Source organism: Oncorhynchus masou, chromosome 12 (genome assembly GCF_036934945.1).
Source record: "Oncorhynchus masou masou isolate Uvic2021 chromosome 12, UVic_Omas_1.1, whole genome shotgun sequence".
Taxonomy (NCBI): Eukaryota; Metazoa; Chordata; class Actinopteri; order Salmoniformes; family Salmonidae; genus Oncorhynchus; species Oncorhynchus masou.
The window spans coordinates 40,501,695-40,526,684 of NC_088223.1; the positions used below are offsets into that span (position 1 = coordinate 40,501,695).

General features: G+C 40.2%; 1 protein-coding gene across 1 annotated transcript; it reads left to right on the forward strand.

The window, feature by feature from the left end:
* Positions 1–24,787, forward strand: LOC135550086 (sialidase-1-like). The gene is made up of 6 exons (XM_064980558.1): positions 1–1,199; positions 2,787–2,976; positions 5,251–5,513; positions 7,201–7,383; positions 21,706–21,925; positions 22,082–24,787. Exons 1-6 carry the CDS (start codon positions 1,098–1,100, stop codon positions 22,300–22,302), a joined length of 1,179 nt encoding a protein of 392 aa, XP_064836630.1. The 5' UTR covers positions 1–1,097; the 3' UTR covers positions 22,303–24,787.
* The last annotated feature ends 203 nt before the right edge of the window (positions 24,788–24,990 follow it).

Sequence of the window (24,990 nt, forward strand, 5' to 3'; positions counted from 1 at the left end):
AAGTCAAAGTTAAGAAATAGAATGTCACTGCACACTCTCAACTCCATACTCCTGGTGCGGTATGGACTGAAGCTCGCTGGTGATACCTGTTACCAGCATAAACTACCAAATGAAGTTCTGCAGCAGTTTTAAGGCAGCTCCATCCTCTTCTGCTGGTTCCGGCTCCGTGACAATGCAGTTGGAGAGTGAAGATGAAGAGGATTTCCTTGCCAATCTATGATGCTTCATATTTACAGTACGTATGCAAGGAGTGGACTTTCTGGAACTTGCGGACACACACAGCAGATGGTGACAGTGTGAACGAGAACTGTGGCAATATCTGGAGGAAACCATTGAGCAGCTAGCCAGCCAAGCAGCATAACAACCTGGAGAGAGCTGGAGAGAGATGCCTAGCGCACACATCATTTTTTGGGCTAAGTTGCTTGTTTAATAAAATAGCATATATACCTTGTACCAATAATTGTTGATCAGTTAGGTAGCATGTTAACTAACTACCAATACACTGCTTCAAACTATAATTGTTCAGAATGTGTAGGTTTACTAGTTAAAGAGAAAATGAAATTTATCCTACCTAATGACGCGGTTTTACGTTATTATTTAATGATGTCATCACGCAATGATATCACAATGTAATTTAGCTACTTTTAGCAACAAATCGACCTGTCCCGAGCAATTTCCCCTGAAAATTAGGTGGCAACACTGGTACCCAGGCTGTTTCACAACCGGTTGTGATCGGGAGTCCCATAAGGCGGCGCAAAATTGTCCTGGTTAGGGGAGGGTTTGGCCGGAGGGTATGCCGTCATTGTAAATAAGAATTTGTTCTTAACTCACTCAACTACTTAAATTAAAAAAATAAAATAAAATGTCCAGTTGGTGGCGGCAATACAGCTTTTTGGGTTGTTGTCCGCCATAAAACCCACAGAGGACGAAGAAGAATAAGTTAGTCATGTCACCGCCCACTTCAGTCATATGACCGCGGTGTTTAAGGTTTCGGTGAGGAGGAAGTGATATTTGTCTATTGCGCTACAGTTTTGCAAAGTTTGGCTCTGATGCCATAGTATCATAGCTTTCTTCTTCAAAGAACGGCCGAGAGAATAATGGACAGCATGGTCACAAGTGCTGGTTTGATGGGAGTACGAAGCTGGATCGCATTACTTTTTTCGGTTCTATCGCCAAGTCTATGCACCTCTTTTGGCCAGGTAGGAAACTTGTCAGATATTTTAACCGGTTTTTCAGTCATGGGTTGTATTCCTGACCAGCATTTTTAGCTTGAGTCTGATAATTATCTTGTCAAAACTGTTAATCTGATAAAACTTGAGTATAAAAATACTTTCTTGATATGTTTTACAGTTTATTGGAATACTTTGCAAATGTAACTTATTTCTCAGTGCGACCTGAAATGGTTTATTCATTCCTTTTCTATTTTAGTTGATGCTCTTATCCAGAGCAACTTACAGTATTGAGTGCATACAGTTTCATACAGGTCCCCCGTGGCAATCAAACCCACACCCCTAGCATTGCAAGCACCATGCTCTACCATCTGAGCCACATCACCACAACCACTTGATGTCTCAATGTACTCAATTACTGTATTGTTTTTTGTTTTTTTCATGGTGATAGAAAGTCTGCAGGTACAAACCTAGATGACTAGCCTATGTACAATACAGTAATGTAGATTTAGATAAAGTTGTTTGTAAGGATGATACATTTAAAACTGCACAAAAAGTGGTTGTTTTCCATGTTATTTGATCAAGAAAATTATTAAATTTGATGGGGTTGATTTGTGTCTTTGCCCATAACTTTGCACCTTTTGATGTAAATGTTTGAGGATGGGGTTTTGTTCTTTTTGGATTCCATTAGAATAACAATTGCAGAGAGAGGGACAGGGCAACAACAATTACAACCAACTATTGACTCCTGTTAGTTACTGTTCTTAGTTATATAACTACCTTTTTTTGGGGAAACCAGTGATTGTTTAAAAAAAAATATATATATATATGTTGTGCCTGCGCTACAGATGTCTATCGGTCCACTAATACTAGTAAAGGCCCAGTGCATTACTTTGTATGAATAATAAATTATTATTATGAATTCTCAAGGGATGCCTTAGCACCCTCAGCATCCCTACTGTCTGTGGTTATGCTGTGTAGGCTTGAGTGTGACGTCTCCTATACAGTGCAGAATTCTACACAGCTTTGCAAGATGTAGCCAATCTATTTGGTAGATTGTTTACTGCAAGAAAACATAGCAGTATAATGACTTTGGGTGTGAGAAAGTTGTGGTGCAAGAGCCGTTATCAACACTGCAATAGACTTGCGCTGTAAGTTTGCACTAGCAGGCCATTGCAAAGCTCAGCGACCAAAACAATCCAACAACCTCTTGCACCTCTACATTTATTCTACTACCTCTACATCCATCCTGTGTTTTAATAGCAGATGAGTTCACTTGCTGAATTGGTTGCATACGGTATGTGAACAAGAGTAACACTTGTTCTGAAGGATCATGGCACTTGACATTACAGGGGTGTGGGTTTACATTAGTGAACTTGGATGGCACAGAGAATGATTTTATGGACACATCCTGTTGATCTTGTTCTGTCACTGTCTCATGCTGTCTTTTTTATAATGGTCTCTCTCCTCAGTTCTTGCTGGCTAAAATCCAAGCTTCTTCCAAGAGGAAACTTGGAGGTTTGCTTTCTGCCCACTCAGTTTCACCTGGCCTAACTTGGCAAGTAGCTACATCTGCCAAGCAGTGAGGCAAATGAAGTCTCTCTTTCTCTCTCCCAGATTGACCCCCTGGTCTATGATGAGCAGTTGCTGTGGGTGAGGGGCGGGGCAGGAGAGGTGGACACTTACCGGATCCCACTGCTCTCCTTCACCCCCAAGGGCAGTCTGCTGGCCTTTGCTGAGGCCCGGAAGAAGTCTGCCTGTGACGTGGGGGCCAAGTTCCTTGCCATGCGACGGTCCACAGACAGAGGTAGACAGGCAGAGTGAGCAGACAGTCAGACACAGTGCAATGCAGGGATGGGCAACATTGAACTCATCGTGAGGTGCCACAGTGGCTCGCATGTTTGTGTACCCACATCCATTCCCACACATGCAGTCAGCAAGCCTTTTGACAGCAAAACAAATCCTGCAATTCTACACATTTTGCCATGGGGTGTGTAGAGAATGTTGCAGTTTTAAAGCAAGTTTGCTGCAATTCTACACATTTTGCCATGAGGTGGAGAGAATTTAGCAAAATTATAATTAATTTCATGCAATTCTACTCATTTTGTTATGGGGAGGAGAGAAGAATGTGCAGTTTTACAGATAATTTTCTGCAACTGTACACATTTTGCCATAGGGAGGAGAGAATTTGCAGTTCTTAATATGCTATCTGATGATCAATGCCCCCCCCCCCCATTTGGCAATTCAACCATGGTTACTACAAGTTTAGATTACTTACCAATCAAAACATGTTTTGCTAATTGATTTACTGACATAACAATGATGAGAACCTGTGATGTGGGGAATTGTAATTGGCTAATTTCAGCTTGTTTTATCTTGTTCTTGATACCATGTCTTGTTTTGAGGTGTTTTTACCTATTTTCATGTCAGTGCTAATATGGCTCAAATTCACTAGCTAGCTAAGCAACGACTAACGATGCATCTGACAGACACCAAGTGCTCGTTGTGCAAATGGTATTTATGTTTTCAAAAAACATTGGAGACTAAATATATGTTGTCAACAATCTATGCCAACCCGGCCTGTTCTGCCCAATAGTTGCTCACGTTGGAAAACGGGGAGGGGTTTGGTTGTGGTTCACAATTCACTTGCTGCCCTTACTCTGTTACTGCTTACAAATTGGATCATAACGCTAAAAGTATCAGAGATCCCACTCTGGAACTTTGATATGTCCGTAGAGTATATTACATTCAACAACATATGAAACATTTAGCAAAATCAAACAGTTAATTGTTTATATTTTTCAATATTCATAAATGAATGTTTCAAAAATATTTTAAAATAGCACTCATATTACAGAGCTAACGGTAAAGCTTTATATGACCCCACTGTATGCTTTGTAGCACCTACAGAGTAAACACTATGGAGTGTGTTAAAGGAGGCCTGGGTAAGGTCAATATGACATAAATATGCCAACTTTGAGTCATTATTGGTCAATTATGCTTTTAGATATATGTCAACAATCCTTCCTCAAAATGAATATTCTGTGAATTACATTTTGTGAAAATCCCCCAAATCATGGTATTTTTTTTTTGTCTGGATTTTGTGAGGAATAATTCTAATAGGAAATTCCAGGTGAACAAAAAGGAGAGCAGTTGCAGATAAAATAAATAAAACTTGTTTATTACAAGCTGCAACAGGAAGACACTTCTAGCACAGAGCAGAGAAAATGTCTAACTGGCGTTCTCTGATAAGGCTCTTCTGTCTTTAACACCCATTGTACCATTGTAGATAAACTTGATTTTCCTGTTTTATATATATTTCCACACTGATTGTTAGAATAATTATGATAATACCCTTTCAATGTAAGAGCTGTTTTGATATTGAGATAATAAAAGGACTTACATTGGACCTTTTTTAATCAAAGCTGCAAATCTTCTCTTAAAGGCAAAGTGGATCTGTTTTTATCTGGTTATCAAATCATTTCTTGGTAACAATTTAAGTACCTTACTGTGATTGTTTTCAATTAAAATGGTCAAAAAGCTAGCTTCTAAGCAAAAAGCCATTTCTCATGCAATAACTGCTTGGACTGTCTAGGAGTAGTCTGAGTGGGTAGGGGAAAAGGAGCAGTTTGAGGGGATTTGATTTATCTGGCCCGGATAGGTGTATTTTGCACAGGGTAAAAGTTGATTGCATTAGTTTTGGAACCCGGCGGCCTCCAGTCTGGCATCAACCACTATCAACAGATATGAGAATAATCCATAACAAGTCTTGTGACCATCAGCCTGCACCTTGAGTGTCACATGGAACCCTGGAAATGATGTATTACAATAACTCCAAATATGCTAAACATTGTGTTCAACTCTAAATTAAATATGAACTTTTATGTTAAATATTCCCATTTCAGACAGACACAGGACAGAGAAACACACAGACACTCGTACACATATTTGAATTGACATGGCTTTTTATCAGTGAATCTTCACTCCTGTGCATTTTTTTATTTACAGCACTCTACTTATGACTGATATTTTCCTCCTCCCTCTGTCTCTCTCCCTCCTCTATACCTCCCCTCCACCGTAGGTGCCACGTGGTCTCCCACCACCTTCATAGTAAACGATGGCATCCTGGCTGACGGACTGAACCTCGGTTCAGTGGTGGTGGATGAGGAAACTGCCTCTGTGCTACTGATCTACTCTCTGTGCTTCCACCAGTACCAGTGTGACCCTGCCAGTATAATGCTGGTGGAGAGCATGGACGACGGACTCAGCTGGAGCCCACCAAGGAACCTCTCGGTCCAGCTGGGGGTCAAGAACTTCGTCCCTGGGCCCGGCTTCGGCATTCAGGTGGGTCACCATCATCCAAGGTTTTCAGACTTCTCTTCATCTCCCCTTCTTCCTCTCGCTCTTAGAGTCAATTTATATAGTTAATTTAATGAATACATATACACTGAACAAAAATATAAACACAACATATAAAGTGTTGGTCCCATGTTTCATTGTTTCGTTGAAATAAAAGGACCCAGAAAAGTTCTGTACGCACAAAAAGCGTATTTCTCCTTTGCCAAGATAAATCATCCACCTGTCTGGTGTGTCATATCAATAAGCTGATAAACAGCATGATCATTACACGTGCCCCTTGTGCTGGGGACAATAAAAGACCACTCTAAAATGTGCAGTTTTGTCAATGCCACAGATGCCCAAGTGTAATTGGCATGCTGACTGCAGGGATGTCCACCAGAACTGTTAAAAGAGAATTGAATGGTAATAACATCGTTTTAGAGAATTTGGCAGTACGTCCAACTGGCCTTACAACCGCAGATCATGTGTAACTACGCCAGCCCAGGACCTCCACATCAGTCTTCTTTAACCGGCAGGATCGTCTGAGACCAGCCACCCGGACAGCTGATGAAACTGTAGGGTTGCACAACCAAATAGTTTCTGCACAAACTGTCAGAAAGCTCATCGGCATGCTCGTTGTCCTCACCAGAGTTTTGACCTGACTGCAGTTTGGTGTCGTAACTGACTGTACCGGGCAGATGGCAGACATTGTGTATGGTGTCATGTGGACGAGCGGTTTGCTGATCTCAACATTGTGAACAGAGTGCCCCATGGTGGGGTTATGGTATAGGCAGGCATAAGCTATGGACAACAAACACAAGTGTATTTTATTGATAGCAATTTGAAAGCACAAAGATGCCATGACGAGATCCTGAGGCCCATTGTCGTGCCATTCAACCGCCACCATCACATCATGTTTCAGAATGATAATTCACGGCTCAATGTCGCAAGGATCTGCTGTACACAAGTCATGGAAGCTAAAAATGGCTCAGTTCTCCCATGGGCTGTATAGTCACCAGACAATGTCACCCGTTGAGCATGTTCGGGATGCTCTGGACCGACGTATACGACAGCATGTCCCAGCCATTAAAAAGCACTGGGACAACATTCCACAAGCCACAATCAACAGCCTGATCAACTCTATGTGGAGGAGAGGCAAATGGTGGTCACAACAGATACTGACTGGTTATCTGATCCAAGCACCTACCTCTTTAAAAAAATATTTTATTTTTTTATTTTTTTAAGTTGTCTGTGACCAACTGATGCATCTCCTTTTTTTTCAGTTATTGAAATTCATAGATTAGGGCCTAATTGACTTATTTCAATCGACTGAAATTTCCTTATATGAACTGTAACTCAGTGAAATCATAGAAATGGTTGCATGTTGCTATTTTTATATTTTTATTCGGTGTAGTTTCCCCCTCTTTATTTGACTTCTCTACCGACCTATGACGAGAGCTCCTTTTATATTTCATTCCTCGTGATTCCATTGCTGACTTTTGTAGCCTACCTTTGTGTTGTCAATTATGAGGCCAATTTCTATCATCATAACACTAACCCTTATATTGTGTATAATAATAAACCTTGGTGTATTGACCCCAATATTTATTACTAAGGTCAGTCGTTTTGATTGAACTGTTGTGCTTTGATAGAGTACACTATTTTGACTGTCTCTCCATGTCTCCGCTCACAGAAGCACTACCCTCCTGCTAAGGGGCGTCTGGTGGTGTGTGGACATGGCACCCTGGAGGGTGACGGGGTCTTCTGCATTCTGAGTGACGATCACGGACGAAACTGGAGGAATGGCGCCGCGCTGAAGAGCATCCCCTACAACCAGCCCAAACAACCCCTGGACTTCAACCCAGATGAGTGCCAGGTAAAGCTAACCAGGGAGGGAGTGAGCAGGAAGGAAAGGATGGCACACAGTACAATAGCCGTGTAGTTATTAGGATGGTGGGAGGAGCTATAGGAGGACGGGCTAATTGTAATGGCTGAAATGGAATTAGTGGAACGGTATCAAACTTATGGAAACTACGTTTGACTCCGTTCCATTAACTCCATTCCAGCCATTACAATGAGCCTGTCCTCCTATAGATCCTCCCACCAGCCTCTTCTGCCATTAGGCAACCCTCTTGTTTTACTAGTCTGGTACTAGTTTCATACTTATTTTATTTCACCTTTTCTTTAACTAGGCAAGTCATTTAATGACAAATACAGTGCCTTGTGAAAGTATTCGGCCCCCTTGAACTTTGCGACCTTTTGCCACATTTCAGGCTTCAAACATAAAGATATAAAACTGTATTTTTTTGTGAAGAATCAACAACAAGTGCGACACAATCATGAAGTGGAACGACATTTATTGGATATTTCAAACTTTTTTAACAAATCAAAAACAACTGAAAAATTGGGCGTGCAAAATTATTCAGCCCCTTTACTTTCAGTGCAGCAAACTCTCTCCAGAAATTCAGTGAGGATCTCTGAATGATCCAAAGTTAACCTAAATGACTAATGATGATAAATACAATCCACCTGTGTGTAATCAAGTCTCCGTATAAATGCACCTGCACTGTGATAGTCTCAGAGGTCCGTTAAAAGCGCAGAGAGCATCATGAAGAACAAGGAACACACCAGGCAGGTCCGAGATACTGTTGTGAAGAAGTTTAAAGCCGGATTTGGATACAAAAATATTTCCCAAGCTTTAAACATCCCAAGGAGCACTGTGCAAGCGATAATATTGAAATGGAAGGAGTATCAGACCACTGCAAATCTACCAAGACCTGGCCGTCCCTCTAAACTTTCAGCTCATACAAGGAGATGACTGATCAGAGATTCAGCCAAGAGGCCCATGATTACTCTGGATGAACTGCAGAGATCTACAGCTGAGGTGGGAGACTCTGTCCATAGGACAACAATCAGTCGTATATTGCACAAATATGGCCTTTATGGAAGAGTGGCAAGAAGAAAGCCATTTCTTAAAGATATCCATAAAAAGTGTCGTTTAAAGTTTGCCACAAGCCACCTGGGAGACACACCAAACATGTGGAAGAAGGTGCTCTGGTCAGATGAAACCAAAATTGAACTTTTTGGCAACAATGCAAAACATTATGTTTGGCGTAAAAGCAACACAGTTCATCACCCTGACCACCCTATCCCCACTGTCAAACATGGTGGTGGCAGCATCATGGTTTGGGCCTGCTTTTCTTCAGCAGGGACAGGGAAGATGGTTAAAATTGATGGGAAGATGGATGGAGCCAAATACAGGACCATTCTGGAAGAAAACCTGATGGAGTCTGCAAAAGACCTGAGACTGGGACGGAGATTTGTCTTCCAACAAGACAATGATCCAAAACATAAAGCAAAATCTACAATGGAATGGTTCAAAAATAAACATATCCAGGTGTTAGAATGGCCAAGTCAAAGTCCAGACCTGAATCCAATCGAGAATCTGTGGAAAGAACTGAAAACTGCTGTTCACAAATGCTCTCCATCCAACCTCGCTGAGCTCGAGCTGTTTTGCAAGGAGGAATGGGAAAAAGTTTGTCTCTCGATGTGCAAAACTGATAGACATACCCCAAGCGACTTACAGCTGTAATCGCAGCAAAAGGTGGCGCTACAAAGTATTAACTTAAGGGGGCTGAATAATTTTGCACGCCCAATTTTTCAGTTTTTGATTTGTTAAAAAAGTTTGAAATATCCAATAAATGTCGTTCCACTTCATGATTGTGACCCACTTGTTGATTCTTCACAAAAAATTAGTTTTATATCTTTGTTTGAAGCCTGAAATGTGGCAAAAGGTCGCAAAGTTCAATACTTTCGCAAGGCACTGTATATACATCAATGATGTTTCTCTTGCGGCTGGTGATTCTCTGATCCACCTCTACGCAGACGACACCATTCTGTATACTTCTGGCCCTTCTTTGAACTAACCTCCAGACGAGTTTCAATGCCATTACAACTCTCCTTCCGTGGCCTTCAACTGCTCTTAAATGCAAGTAAAACTAAATGTATGCTCTTCAACCGATCGCTGCCTAGCATCGCTACTCTGGACGGTTCTGATTTAGACTATGTGGAAGAGAGAATACAGTAGACAGCATCTGTCAAACGAGTGATTTATTACCTATTGTATGGGTCACGTGGTTACGCCCATATATGTACATCCTGTCCTTCAGTTCTCACCCTCTCGAGTGAGTGTTTATTTAACCAGATAGTGCATCTGTTTATGTTAAAGCTTAAAGCTGTCATGACGATTAATGTGAAGTGACCTCGTTGAACTGTGGAATGTGTTTGAACACATTGGCCCCCCTGTTGTAATGAACTTAGGGCCTGGCTGTTGTATATGAAAACCGTAATGTCCGGGGGGTATTGGAAAGCCCGCAGTATAAGTAAAGCCCGCAGTATAAGTAAGAGCTGTGAACACTACAAGTGACCTCGATAAACTCCAGAACACTAAATAAGAAATTAAAATAAACTCAGGACACTAAAGAGGAAATTAACTTCTCTAGTGTAGGGGGCAGCATTTGGAATTTTGGATGAAATTGCATGCCCAAATTAAACATCCTGCTACTTGGGCCCAGAAGATATGATATGCATATAACTGGTAGATTTGGATAGAAAACACTCCAAAGTTTCCAAAACTGTTAAAATAGTTTCTGTGAGTATAACAGAACTGATTTGGCAGGTGCAAATCTGAGAAATATCCATTCAGGAAGTAGTTTTTTTGGGGGGTTTGTAGTTTTCTATTTTTTTTGTCTGCCTGTTTTGACGGTGTTTGAGCCTGTGGATTACTGAAGAGAATGCGCTAACAAAACGGTGGAGGTTTTTGGATATAAAGAGACTTTATCGAACAAAAGGAACATTTATTGAGTAAATTAATGTCTTCTGAGTGCCACCATATGAAGATCATCAAAGGTAAGGGATTCATTTTATCTCTATTTCTGACTTGTGTAACTCTACTTGGCTGGTTACTGTTTGTAATGATTTGTCAGCTGGGCTATGTTCTCAAATAATTGTAAGGTATGCTTTTGCCGTAAAGCATTTTTGAAATCTGACAAAGTGGTTGGATTCACATGAAGTTAATCTTTAAACCTATGTTTAATAGTTGTATCTTTTCTGAATTTTTATAATGAGTATTTCTGTATTTGAATTTGGCACTCTGCAATCTCACTGGATGTTGGCCAGGTGGGTCGCTAGCATACCCTAGAGAGGTTAAACATGTCTCCTTGACAAATTGTAGGTGTACTGTGTTCCTCGTGTCAAGAACACAATGACAAAACCATCGAAGACATTCTTTGGGAAGACCCTGATTGTTTTAATGGAGTGCTGGATATGAGTGACGGCCATATGGGTTACTTTTTCCAACCGGACGATTCAACGGTGAAGATTTTCACAAACAGCGGCCACAGCACCATTTTTCAAACAAAAGCAGGGAGTTTATCTCCTGCGCTGCGGATGAGAGAATGGCTTAAGATACGGCTGGGGCTATGCTAGATCGAACAGGCTCTGAGTGGGACAACCCTGCCTGGGTAAGCACTGGAAGAGGGAGTCTGCTGGTGAGCTGATTTGAAAGTGACAATTTTAGTTTGTGCTCAATTCGATAGTTCCAATACAACCAAATCAGTTAGGTTGTATGTATTTTCAAAAGCCTGAAGCCTCAAGACGTTTGATCTATCCAGGGAAAGAAAACATACGGAACCTGGCTGGAGCGGGATATCTTGCGGGGAAGAGACACTGTCTGAACCGGTCAGACCCCGAAAATGGGAATTTAGAGACAGATGGATGTAATGGTTGACCATAGAGCCTCCCCTTTTTCTGTAAGAAAGGAATAGTAAACTTGTTTAACTAATTATAACATGTTTAAAAGGTTTGTACTAAAGATTTAGAATTAAATAAAGGGTTTTAAAATTGTATGTCACCTTTAATGAAAGGAATCTGTTTTTTTTCTTTCTTTCGGTCTCAAAGGCTTCTGGGAAATGTGTGTGTGTCTTTTTCTGCAGTTGTGTGTTGAAACAATGTTTTTCTAAACATTGTTTTACACACTAAGGCTCATTTGCACATAGGTTCTCCAAAAACAAAAGGTGTTATTTCCCGAGGATGGAGGAATCAAGTCAACCACACCTAGAGAATCTTCCAAATAATCAAAAGGCCTTATTTTATATGAATAGTCTTTCCTACAACAGACAGTTATAAATCTAAGCATTTAAAGGGTATTAAAATGTGATAATAATATCTGTTGTATAAAAACTTTCTGGCATGGTTAAATATTGCCTAGTAAAATTGTTTAACTAAATATAACATGTTTAAAAAGTTTCTGGGAAAGAGGTGTGTGTGTGTGTGTGTGTGTGTGTGTGTTTCAAAACAATGTGTTTTTTTTGGTGTGTGTCTGCAATTGTGTATGAAACAATTCAACATTAGGGGGTCATTTGCACACAGGGTGTCTCCAAAAACAACTTTTTTATTTCCCAAGGATGGAGGGAGCAACAGTCAAACCCCACAACCACCATAGAATAGGCCTAGACACCCCCTAAGGGGGTTTCTGAACAATATCTGAACAATATCAACACTAGGGGGTTATTTGCACCTAGGTTGTCTCCAGAAAAAAACAGGTGTTATTTCCCGAGGATGCGTGGGGGACCAACAAACAATGCCCCGGTCTGTAAGTTCATTCCATACATTGGCTCAGTCAGGACACAGCCTTTACACATGGAGAATTTTGAAGGTGAGGATGTGGAAATAATAATATATTAGATTAGATTTTGTGTGCGTTTGGTAGTTTGTGGGAGATGTTTGATATTACCTGTTAGAAATTACTGCACTGTTTGGGTCTCTCTCTAAGGTTTCCTCAAATATTAAACTGTTGTTTTATATGGTTTTTACAGATATTCTAAAAGTGGAGGACATCGAATTTTCCGGTATGTTTTTATGTCAAATGTAAGTTTTTTTTATTTTTTATTTAAATTTTTTTTATGTTAAAATACTGTATATTTATTTCGTATAAATATCTTTAAATATTATAAAAAAATGTCTATAGGATACCCGACATTTACACAGCTGCTACCGGGAAAAATTGATTTGGATCATCCAACAAGATGACTAACTATCCATGATGAGGATTCAGAGGAACAAACGGAGGCCTATTCTTCTTTACGCAGCCCTACGGCCTCAAGCAATTTTCGACGTAAGTCCAAAGAATAAAAAGGCGTAATAATCTTCATATATTAAGTATTAAACAAAAGTGTGTACATTATTTAAAAAAGCTAATCTTGTGTTTACAGGGGACAGAGACCTAAACAAGAATACCCAAAGAAATATGGACTCTACCTATGAACGACTTCGGGGGCGCTGAAACCGATGATATTCTACCGTTCTGTACGGCCGGTTTTCCCATAACTCCAAACACAAGAAGCGCAGATTTAACACACAGATACACACCCCCAGAAAACTCTACCCAATCGCTATATAATCTAGCACCTAAGGCGCATCATGATATTTTGGCATAAGTGCACCGTGCAGAATCACCCCAGCCCGAGAAGGGCGACTGGTCTGAAAACGATTGGATTCAAGAGCATGCTCTCTATGGATACGTTATGACCTGTTATAATATTTTTACATTTTTATTAGTTATACATTTTTTGATAGAATGTTTTTTTTTTTTTTTAAGTCTCCAATGATGGCTATACAAACCATGCAGAATCTACAAAGCCAGAGGACATAGAGATAGGAACCCCATTATCGAGGATTCCTCAGAAAAGCAGGCATCAAACAACCAGAGGTAATTTAACTAAACCCCAAGTCCTAACAGTGAGAACTGTGTTAATATATTAATATATCCGAAATGTATTTGAAATTGAAATTTTTATATAATATATATTTTCTTTTTAATACACTTTTGTATATATTTTTCTTTCAGACTCCTCCCAGGTGTATACCGACACAAAAGGCCCAATATGTCGAGAGGAAGAGGGTGCCCAGGACATACATAGTAAAACATCGAAACCTGATAATTTCAACACTTTAAATGACAGGGCTGAGGAAGACTGTGTATATGAAGCGGCCAAACAGCTTGTTACAGTCAATTCTGAGGTAGAAACAATATTCATTGAAGATATTCTCAATGAGGACCCAGATCCTGAAATAGATCGTCAAGATAGGTTTCTCACGGCCTTTTACAGGGCTCTAAAAGCCAGAGAGGTTCAGCTACACAAACGTATGGTTGCTTTACTAAGGCGTCAGTACAGTCAATATCTATCCTTCTGGCATAGAACAATGCCCCGCTTGTTAAACAACAATCTGATTTTAAAAAACGCCCAAACAAGCGCTAAAAACTGTATGTAACATGGCTACTTCTAGAATGCCAGAAGAACTCACATCCTTAATTAACCAAATTAATGCGTTAGGGCCAACCTCCCCATCAATAACCCAAACACATGAACAAACCCCTGAACTCATATCCTTAATTAACCAAAAATTGCAATTAGGGGAGCAGTTTGGATGACTGAGGTGCCCAAAGTAAACTGCCTGCTACTTAGGCCTAGAAGCTAGGATATGCATATAATTGGTAGTATTTGATAGAAAACACTCTGAAGTTTCTAAAACTGTTTGAATGATGTCTGAGTATAACAACTTATTTGGCAGGCAAAACCCCGAGCACAATCCATCCAGGGAATATTGTGTTGAGGTCAATCTGTTTTCAATGAGTTTTCTATGGCAAGCCATTTTACTAGAAAGATGCTTGCAGTTCCTATCGCTTACACTGAATGTCAACAGTCTTTAGAAATTGGTTGATGTTTTTCCTTTGTGTAATGAAGAAGTAGCCCTGTTCAGAACGAGGGTAGAGTGAAGCGTGCTGTTTGTTAGAGGCGCTTGACCTGAAAGCACGCTCCACTTTGTTTTCATCTGGAATTGAACGCAATTTATCCCGTCTTAAATTGTATTGATTATTTGCGGAACAAAATACCTAAAGTTGTATTAGGAAAGTTGTTTGAAATGTTTGGACAAATATTACAGGTAACTTATTAGGTATTTTGTAGTCATGATGCGCGAGTTGGAACCGGTGTTTCTCTGGATCAAAGGCGCCAAATAAATGGACATTTTGGATATATAACGACAGAATTAATCGAACAAAATGACAATTTGTGATGTTTATGGGACATATTGGAGTGCCAACAAAAGGAGATTTTCAAAGGTAAGGCATGAATTATATCGTTATTTCTGAGTTTTGTGTTGCGGTATGAAATATGATTGTCTGTGTTTGTTTCATGGGGTGCTGTCCTCAGATAATCGCATGGTTTGCTTTCATCGTAAAGCCTTTTTGAAATCTGACACTGTGGCTGAATTAACTAGAAGTCAAGCTTTAATTTGACATATTGCATGTGTATTTTCAAGAATGCTAAATATTTACAATTCTGTAGCTTTAATTTCCTTAAAATTGACAACCCTAAACCTCTAGTGTGTGGGATCATACATTGCCCAATCTGTAAAGGGCCTTTGAAAAGCAGAGACACTGGATTGGTTCAAGAAATGCCTCACGAGTGCTATATTCAGCCCTTGGCTGAACATGAACATTCAGAGTAATATATTTTTTTTATGATTTTGAGACTAATCAGCAATCTGCCTATTTGCCTATTTTTGTATCTACCATGACTTTTAAAGGTGAAAAGTGTTCGGCAGAGGGACCCGATTATGCACTACTCTTTCTAAAACACTTCAGAAAACCCCAGTACAGAAACTAGAGCCTACAACGCCAGTACAATCATAGAGCCTATGATTCCTATCTTCTTTTGAACATCTTGATACAACAAGGCGTTGCACCCAGTGTCAGCGCAAGGTAGTAAAATCTTGTTTTGTAGACCCCGCCTTCAACCAGAGATGCATTGACAGCTTAAGTTTCTTACCCATGAGATTGGCTCAAATGCCTGAGGCCTAGGGTTTTGAGAAATCTGTGAAAAGTTGATTTCCTCATTTCTTCACATCTGAGGAGAATCTACATTATATTGGATCTTATCCCAGCCCCGAAATATACGTGTGTGTGTGATCAAATGTCTCCCAAAGAGAGAGATTCATTACTTGGTATGAGACAGTACGTCATAATACCTTTTGATTTCCGTAAAGAGATGGAGTCCTACTGTGACAATGATGTGGTTATATTTTGTGACGGATGCCTCAGATTCAGAGAAGAGGTCAAAGATGCCGGGATTGACCCCTGGAGTTGTACAACTATTGCATCGGCATGCATGAAAACCTATTGTACACACTTTTTACCTCCAGCATCTATAGCTATTCCATCGCCTGACAACTACCGACGACAATTCAAGTCATACTCGAGCAGGTCCATTCAATGGTTGGAGTACTTGGCCCAGGATAAAAACATTTTTATTCAACATGCTTTGAATAGTGGGGAGAAGGCCATTGGCCCGTATCACGTAGATGGATACACAGAGATGGACAGTGTTGAGACAACGGTTGTTTCTTCCATGGTTGTAAATCTTGCTTTGTGCCCCAGGCCATCTGTGTCTTAACCCAAAATACTTTTGGGGATATGTACCAGGAGTTCCAAGACAAATTGGAATCTTTACAGGCTACTTATGGGTTGAAAGTGAATGTGATGTGGGCTCACGAGTAGACAGAACTTAGTCTGATCCTCATGTTCGAGCTTTGCTTTCCAGCTTTGACACACCAGAACCCCTGGAACCCTGACAGGCCTTGTATGGAGGTCGTACCAATGCTTTGACATTACGGTATGTAGCGCAACCCTATGAGACAATAGGATGTAGATTTTACACCCCTTTTATCCTCATGTAATGAGTTCCTCTTGTTATCCTATGGGTCATCCTGAAATTATTCACCGTGACCTTGACTTACTACAAAACTATTTTGGTCTGATTTTAAAGCAACTTTTTACCCTCCCCAGGGGTTGTTTCTGCCAGTGTTGCCTTACAAGGAACCTCAAGGAATATGTTTATTTCCCCTTTTGCACCTGCAGTGAAAACAACAACCAGGAAAAGCCTTGTGATAATTCAGATCAAGAAAGAGCCCTGACAGGTGTATGGGTCACCGTTGAATTCTCTAAGGCTCTAGAGAAGGGGTATCTTCTGGCCAAAATCTTTGAAGTGTGGAACTGTTCCAGGAAATCAGACACTCTTTTTTTTTTAAGGAGTACATCAAGACCTCCTTGAGATGCAAGAAAATGGCTTCGGGGTATCCTGCATCGGTCACTGATCAAGAGAGCAAAGACGAGTACATTCAGGACTATCACGACAGAGAAAGGTATATGTCTTGACCTTGACAGAATAGAGGTCAACAAAACCAAAATAAATCTGTCAAAATTGTATTTAAACTCGCTTTGGGGCAAACTATCCCAGAGAAGCAATATGCTAACAACGTTGATCGTTAAGGGTCCCGAAGAATTTATGGAATTAGTTTTTTTCGGACCAATACGAAATTTCACGTTTTTCATTCTTGAGTCAAGACATTGCCCTAGTGAAATGGAGACGTAACAAGAAGTGTGTTCTACCCCAGGGTAATGCAAATGTGTTTCTTGCCGCATTTACCACGGCCTATGGTCGACTTGACCTGAACACACTCATGGAACAGTTGCAGAGGTTTGTTCTGATGGACTTGCTTAAGTACCACAGCAGCCCACAAGATTGCTGATGACAGAAGACCTCCTGGGTGGCATCAGTTTCTTAAAGCCCTGGCAATCCTCAACATTCCCCCTTTTCAGGTCTACCAAACTATAAGCTTTGTCAACAGATTCAAACTTTAAAACAAAACCCTTCAAAGAGCTACAGCACCCCTAAAGATGTTCTAGCAACCCCTTCCCCCTTTTGAAAGGGCTGATAACTCATTTATGGGTGAGTGCTCACCCCTGAACGTATGGGTGGTTAGACTTTTGAATTATTTTTTATTTAATTCAATATTTTATTTGAAAAAATTATACAATTTAACATTTTGTGACATTCTTTAAACATTTGACGTGAGCACACACCTTGATTACAGGGTCTTAAAGGACACATACTTGAACACTTGATATTTTCGAACAAAACCAATATACGGCGCTATCATTACTTCTGAAATCATCATTATAAAGAGACATAACATCTTCAAAAGAAACTCCACTGGCTCTTTGGCATAGGTAGAATACACGGTGTTGACCACAAGTAGTGGAAAGGTTATCTTGTACTTGTTTGATGCTGTAGTAGATCTTTGATCCAATTTTGGTCAAAAACTGTTTAATAGATGTGGGGAAATGTGAAAATCTGGGGGGGGAAGCTGTAGGAATCAAAAAGAGTTGATCTTTCTTCATCTTCTAATGTCACAGCTAGCCAATGTTCACCCGGCATGTGTTTAGGATGGGTATTGACAATAGACATGGCCGGTCGCTCCTTCCATTTCTCAATAGGTAGTTCATCACAAGCCCATACTCCACTATTGTTTTCCAATCAAGCGGCTCATGAGACCTTCTAGCTCGTGGGTATTCATGTTTTTGCTCAACGATCCTTAACATCTTAATAATAATCCACTAAGACTTTGGGCATTAACTTCCAAGATTGAATTAGAGCGTGTATAAACAATCATACTAACTGTACAAGCTCAAGGTGTACGGAAACGCATTTCCAGCCTGAGGTTACCTTGGGACACCACAGACAGATTTCCTGAGGTGTCATCATCAGGTGATAAATTGAACACATACAATGTGTACCCCTCTGCAAAATAATTTCTATCAGTAGGTAAAGATCTTTTAGATGCCTCCCGGTAGCCAGGAATAGATTGTACAATTCTCGCACTGATATGTTGTTATTTTTGACCCTTTTCTCTCTTTTGATCCAGAATCTTCTCCATGTGAAAGACTTTGTCTTTACCCAGCTGTACCTTCTGTAGTTCCTTCTCATAAAAGGAACCCTTATAAGCTCCCTATCATAATCTTTTAACTTGTAGACGGGGTATACGTGGTAGACATTTGGTAACTGAACAACTCATCGCTGTAACCTTGCTCATATTTTTTGTCAAACACCCCTCAACTTGGATAAACGTACCGAGTCCACCACTATGAATTTAAAATATATTTTTTTCTTATGGTGAAGGGAGAACAAACCATACAGATTTTTAAAGACTTTTCAGAAGAGACCTCGGAGGGCTACATCTGTATACTCTTATGGTAGCTGTAGTTATAACCCTTCACTAAATCTTGAACTATATCCACATCTATGGGTGTTGTGAGCCATAAAGTATTTCCACATCCTCTCCTTCAAAGTTCTGTTAACGCTTTCAACAAATGAAGCTTTCAATTCCGAACCTGTAGCAAAATGTACAATATTATTAAATTCTTTAACGCTTTCAGTCTGCACTTTCTTGGGTGTTCCTCCTTTCTTCAGGATAGAGTCAAAGACCTGGGTCACCTCTGCCCCACTCTTATTTTTTTAAAGACCCTTACAAGTACTATTTTGGAGATAATATCTATAACCAATTAGCATGTATTAGCATGTATTAGCATGTATCCATTTCTGTCATTTTTGTCTGCAAGGGCCTGCATGTCACATAGATCTGCCTGAAACGGGGACAAGGGATGAGTAGAGAACTCTATTTGGTGGAAATTGTTTTCTCACAGGTTTATGCAGAGTGTAAGAATCCTGCTCTGCTAGCCAATCATTCACTTGCGCATCGCTTAACCTGCTACCTGTTTCTTCAGCTATAGCTCTCTGGAACCTCTCCTTCCCCTGAAAAGAACCTGGGTTAGAGGGGGTAGAATAAATGTCTTTCAACATCTGCTCCACCATCCTTCTTGCCTCTGATGTACAAAACATTAATAAGCCCCTTTCAAATAACGAGAACATTTTATTTTTGCAAATATTTTTTTCAAGTATTACGTATCCATACACTTCAGGATACGTAGCAGGATATTAGTACCCATTTTCTCAATGACCCATGCATGCAACACCTTGTATACTTGGTTTACATTTACAGGCTTGTATCGCTGAATTTTTTTTTAAACGCATACACCTGTTATATAAACAACAAATATGATACATGTTACAATTAAATAATGTTTCCAACAAATAAACTAAAATCTTAGACAAGGATGTTTCTAGTTCTTCAGAATCATCCACAAGACGGGATACCAGTTGTGTCCATTGTAGAGTCTTCCCCGTATGTCTTACATGACTCATGATTTGCTCCATTTTTAACACGCGCTGCATAACGCCTGTATTGTGGGTTTTGTCGAGCGATACATTGTTTGCTGCATAACATTTTGTAAATTCTCTCAAAAGAAAAAAATGTATTTATTCTCTCTAACATCTCTCTAACAACATTGATTTATATCTAAATAAAAAAAATATATATATTGTTACTCGTTCTCTTGGGGTTTATTGAGCCAGAAAGTCACCACCTCAGCCACCTCAGCTTCCTTGTATTTTTTGTCGTCCACCAGTGCGTGTCTGGTTTCTTTGAGTTTCTTGTGTATGTAGATCACCTCCTTCAGTTCATGTAGGAAAGCCTCGGTTACACCGTAAACCCTGGGAATAGATGGCACAAGACCCTAAGACTCCAGGGCTCTGACCATGGATGGTATAAAGCGGCTGGACCGCAGTATTTTTTTTCACCAGCTCCTCAAAGTGGTTTAAGAAGAAGTACCTGGGTGGGTCATATAAACACGGAGGTCGTCGTTGGCTGGGGTGATTGATCTCACAACCGGGGCATTTTTCTCTTATACTCTCCAATCGCCACATCTAAAAGTGTGGCTACAGAGGTCTTGATGGTGTCCACAAAAATAGTACTGACCATCCCATCAAACACATCCTCAGGCTGTGTACATGTAGGGGGTGTCGGGGGGCTTGCCTGACGGGAGTAGAGAGGAGGGCTGTGAGGCATAGAGTCCTTAGGGTCTGGTACCCATGACATATCAGAGTCCTGATATGGTATATGAATATCCATGGGGGTGGCAGGGTAGGCTAGTGGTTAGAGCGTTGGACTAGTAACTGAAAGGTTGCAAGTTCTAATCCCCGAGCTGACAAGGTACAAATCTGGCGTTCTGCCCCTGAACTGGCAGTTAACCCACTGTTCCTAGGCCGTCATTGAAAATAAGAATTTGTTCTTAACTGACTTGCCTAGTAAAATAAAAAAAATTAAATGGTATATGAAGAACCAGAAGCTTTATGGTCACCCCTTTTATTGGTGAACCATTCCTTTGATATCGGGGCGTGGTTAACGTAACAGCCACATACTTTGTTTTTTATTCAAGGGATGACCCTTCTGAGGATGACCCTTCTGGGGGTTCCTTTGAATCACAATCCTTAGGATTTGTATATATAATGCACTTCCTTAGTTGAACAATACTCTGCTGTTGTTGGCTCTGTACAAAAAGAGCATCCACTAACTAACATTTTCAATTCCATTAAATCCCAACTTTTAAAAAGCCAAAGCCAACTCCTCCTTTGCCCACCTTTCCTTCCAGTTCTCTGCTGCCAATGACTGGAAAGAATTGCAATAATCACTGAAGTTGGAGACATATCTCCCTCACTAACTTTAAGCATCAGCTGTCAGCTTACCGATCACTACACCTGCACATAGCCCAACCAACTACCTCATCCCCATATTGTTATTTATTTTATTTATATTTGTTTTGCTCCTTTGCACCCCAGTGCACATGCATCACTCCAGTGTTTATTTGCGAAATTGTAATTATTTTGCCACTACAGCCTATTTCTTGCCTTACTTCCCTAATCATACTTAATTTGCACACACTGTATATAGACTTTTCTATTGTGTTATTGACTGTATGTTTATTAATTCCATGTGTAACTCTGTCACACTGCTTTGCTTTATCTTGGCCAGGTCACAGTTGTAAATGAGAGCTTGTTCTCATCTGGCTTACCTGGTTAAATAAAGGTAAAATAAAAAAATAAAAAATCTTATTCAAAAGGACGGCATACCATTGCTTTTGTTCTGGTTTTATGCAGTAGTGCTGTATACTGATTACAATGCAGTTCCTCAACTTTTTTTGTATCAGGGACTGGAAAGCTAAAGTAGCAAGTCCTTGTAGGACAACTTTAACTTTTAATTAATCTGAGCAACAACCATCAGTATCCCTTGATGAGGAGTGCTTGAGAAACACTGTATTAGCTTTTATCAGTTAAACGCCATCATCGGGCTCACCTCAGTGCCTCAATCAAACTCTTCTCTGCCCCCCCCCCCCCCCCTGTAGCCTGTAGAAATGGAGGACGGAAGCATCGTCATCAACGTGCGCAACCAGAACAACTACCACTGCCGCTGCCGCATGGTGGTGCGCAGCCTGGACGGGGGCGAGACACTACCCTTGGAGCAGCTGTTGTTTGACTCCACCCTGATAGACCCTGTGGTAGCGGCAGGGGCGCTGCAGAAGGAAGGCGTGATGTACTTCACCAACCCAGCTGACAGTACTCACAGTAAGGACTATGGGGTTGGGTTGGGGCCCTCTGGTGGACAGAATGGGTGGGAAAGGGGAATAGTGGTGAGTTTATTTTTTTACTTCCTCCTTCAACCTTTCTGTCCCTCTTGCTTTCTTTCCCTTCCTCTCTGTCTCTCTCTTTCCTTTCTTCCAGGGGTCAACCTAACCCTGCGCTGGTCTCTGACCAATGGCACGTCATGGGAAAAGAAGGCCGTCCAGATCTGGGCGGGGCCAAGCGGCTACTCCTGTATGACATCACTTACGAGCGGCAGGGCGGAGGACCGGAAGTTCATCTTCGTCATCTACGAGAAAGGCCACAAGGACTACTATGAGACCATCTCCTTTGCCAAGATCCACCTCTACGGTGGACTGTAGTAGAATAAGGCTGGGGGGGTGGGTACTTGGTGGAGTCTGCTTCTAACCACTGGTCCATGGTCAGGGTCCGTATTCTCAAAGCCTCTCGGAATGCTGAACTAGGATACATTTGGACTTTTAGATCATAATGATTTAGATGACATAGACGGGGGACCTGATCCTAGACCAGCACTCCTACTCTGAGATGCTTTTTAATGTTTTTTATATAATCCCAAATATTTTTATCCGCTTAATAATAGTTATGGTTAGGATGGGAATTGGTGAATTTCATCTGGTTAGGGTATTTAATCTGTGGTTAGGGGGAGGAAGGGGGACTCATTGCACTTTGCAACACAACTTTATTTTGATAGGTGAAGGGAGACATGGAGAAATACAAACTACTGCTGTTGTATGGCACCAAGAATGACAGGTTTGTGCCATTTTATCTTTAGGTGGCTTTTAAATACATCATGATTTTATTAATTAGGGCAAAACGTAGCAAACCTCTTTCACAACGGAAAATGGAAATTAGCTTTTCTTATTGGACAAGTTCAGGTAGCTCCTCCCCTGTTTTAGTCTGTTTTCCTCAATTTGGTGCCTAATGTACATTTATTAGAGTGGCCCAATCACAGGTACCCCGTCCTTTAATGATACTATGATAGTCTGTAATGATTGGTGGTATGTTGGTGTACTCTTCCTGACTGGGCCTCCCATAGCTGAGAGAGGAAGAAATCCCTCACCCACATCTTTTATTTTGTGATGTGGGGAAGGAAAAAGGTTTGGGTGGGGTATGCGTCTCCAAGCCATACAAATATTTGGACAGACTTACTAAGCGTTTGCAACTGTGCTATTTCCATAGGGCAAAAAAATTGAACAAAGAGTAAAAATATAGCTTTAGAGGAGGACATTTTAACACCTAGTAAATCTAGCTCCCATACATCACAGCCCATAATGGAATGGTTTCACTTTCAGAATGGATCTTGCCAACTTTTGGCATGAGAGAAGACCGTATGGTGAGACAATAGTTTGAGGGAATTGGACCTGTAAATGATTGACTTGTGTCAGAATAGGACATGCGCATTTTGAATCCATTAATTATTTATTTTTTCTTGAGCCAGGGATGTTATTGAAATCCCCCTTGTTGTGTTATTAGTTGAACGTTTATTAAATATTTTGCAGCAGCGTAGCCTAGTGGTTAGAGCGTTGGACTAGTAACCGGAAGGTTGCAAGTTCAAACCCCTGAGCTGACAAGGTACAAATCTGTCATTCTGTCCCTGAACAGGCAGTTAACCCACTGTTCCTAGGCCGTCATTGAAAATAAGAATTTGTTGTTAACTGACTTGCCTAGTTAAATAAAGGTCAAATTTTTTTTTATGTGATTGTGTTACAAATGCCTCAACACAGTGCCTGGCACTCCCCTTGTATGTGAAACAATGTGACAATTTACCTCAGGTTTCTATAGCATATTTGATCAGTCTCATCTAGCTAGCACACTTCTGTCCACAGCAGTTGTAGTTGTTTCTCTCAGCTCACCTTGCTGAACCTAGCTGTGAAGCCGACATACTGGTATGCAATAGATTCCTTGTTTAGTGGTAAGAGGCTGCACCTGGTTAAATGCACACAAGGATTTGGTTGGTAGTTCACTGAAAATGATTTTGATGAGAAACTCTTGCCTTGTATTGAAAAATCTGGATGCATGGCAACTCATTGTGTCAAGAAGTTTAACTGCCACATGTTATGGTCTTTAAGTCCACTTGATTTTGTATTTTATTTTGCATATATTCTTCTCTTATTGTAAGACTACATATCTTACGAAGTTTATTATCCTTCCTTTCCTGAAAGTGTGTAACTTCAATAGAATGCTTTCAATTCACGTTTTAAGCTAAGATTTGTGGTTTTAACAATTCAGATGTGTTTTTCTGATCAAGACATTGAATTCCAATATAAATAGCGATTAAGGGAGGTGTGATGTGTGTCTGAGTACAAATATGATATTCTGTATGTACGTTTGGGTATTGTACTGATATTTTTCCAATTAGTGGTAATAGATCAGAACTGGGCTGCCTGTGTAAAAGCAGCCATTGAACTACAGTACGTGGAAACATATGTATCAGTTCATAAACCATGGAATGGGTACATCAAATCTTTTCCCAACTATTTTGCAGTCTATATGGCACAGATGTCAAGTTTTTGCTTCTTAAATTAAACTGGTATACTTTTTTTATTCATCACAATTTTCTTTAACCAATTTTGATCTTTAATGCAGGGCCATCTTTCACTTGCCTCTTCAATTTTTTTTGCAATAATGCTGCAATTTGTTGGTTGTAATCTTGAGTAGAGTAGACATTTCCATATATTTTTGTTAGCTGCCTGTGTGACAACTCGTAAATTATGATATAATTTATAAAGATTATACCAATATTTTTTAAATCAATTATTATATTTGAGTTTAACCATAATATTTGTTCTGTCTTTTCTGGTGGATTAAACTGAAATTGCAACCAACGTTCTATGGCTTGTTTTTAAAAAATTTAGGAGAGAATTTATTTTTCAAGTAACAGAAAGTGAGAGGTTGTAATCTGAATAAAGGGGGGAAAAATCAAAAGTAGTCATTTGTAGATCAATTCCAGTCATACTTTATCAAAAGCCTTTTCAAAGTCAGTCCAGTATTTGTCTTACATTATCTCCAATGGATCGTCCATGTAAAAA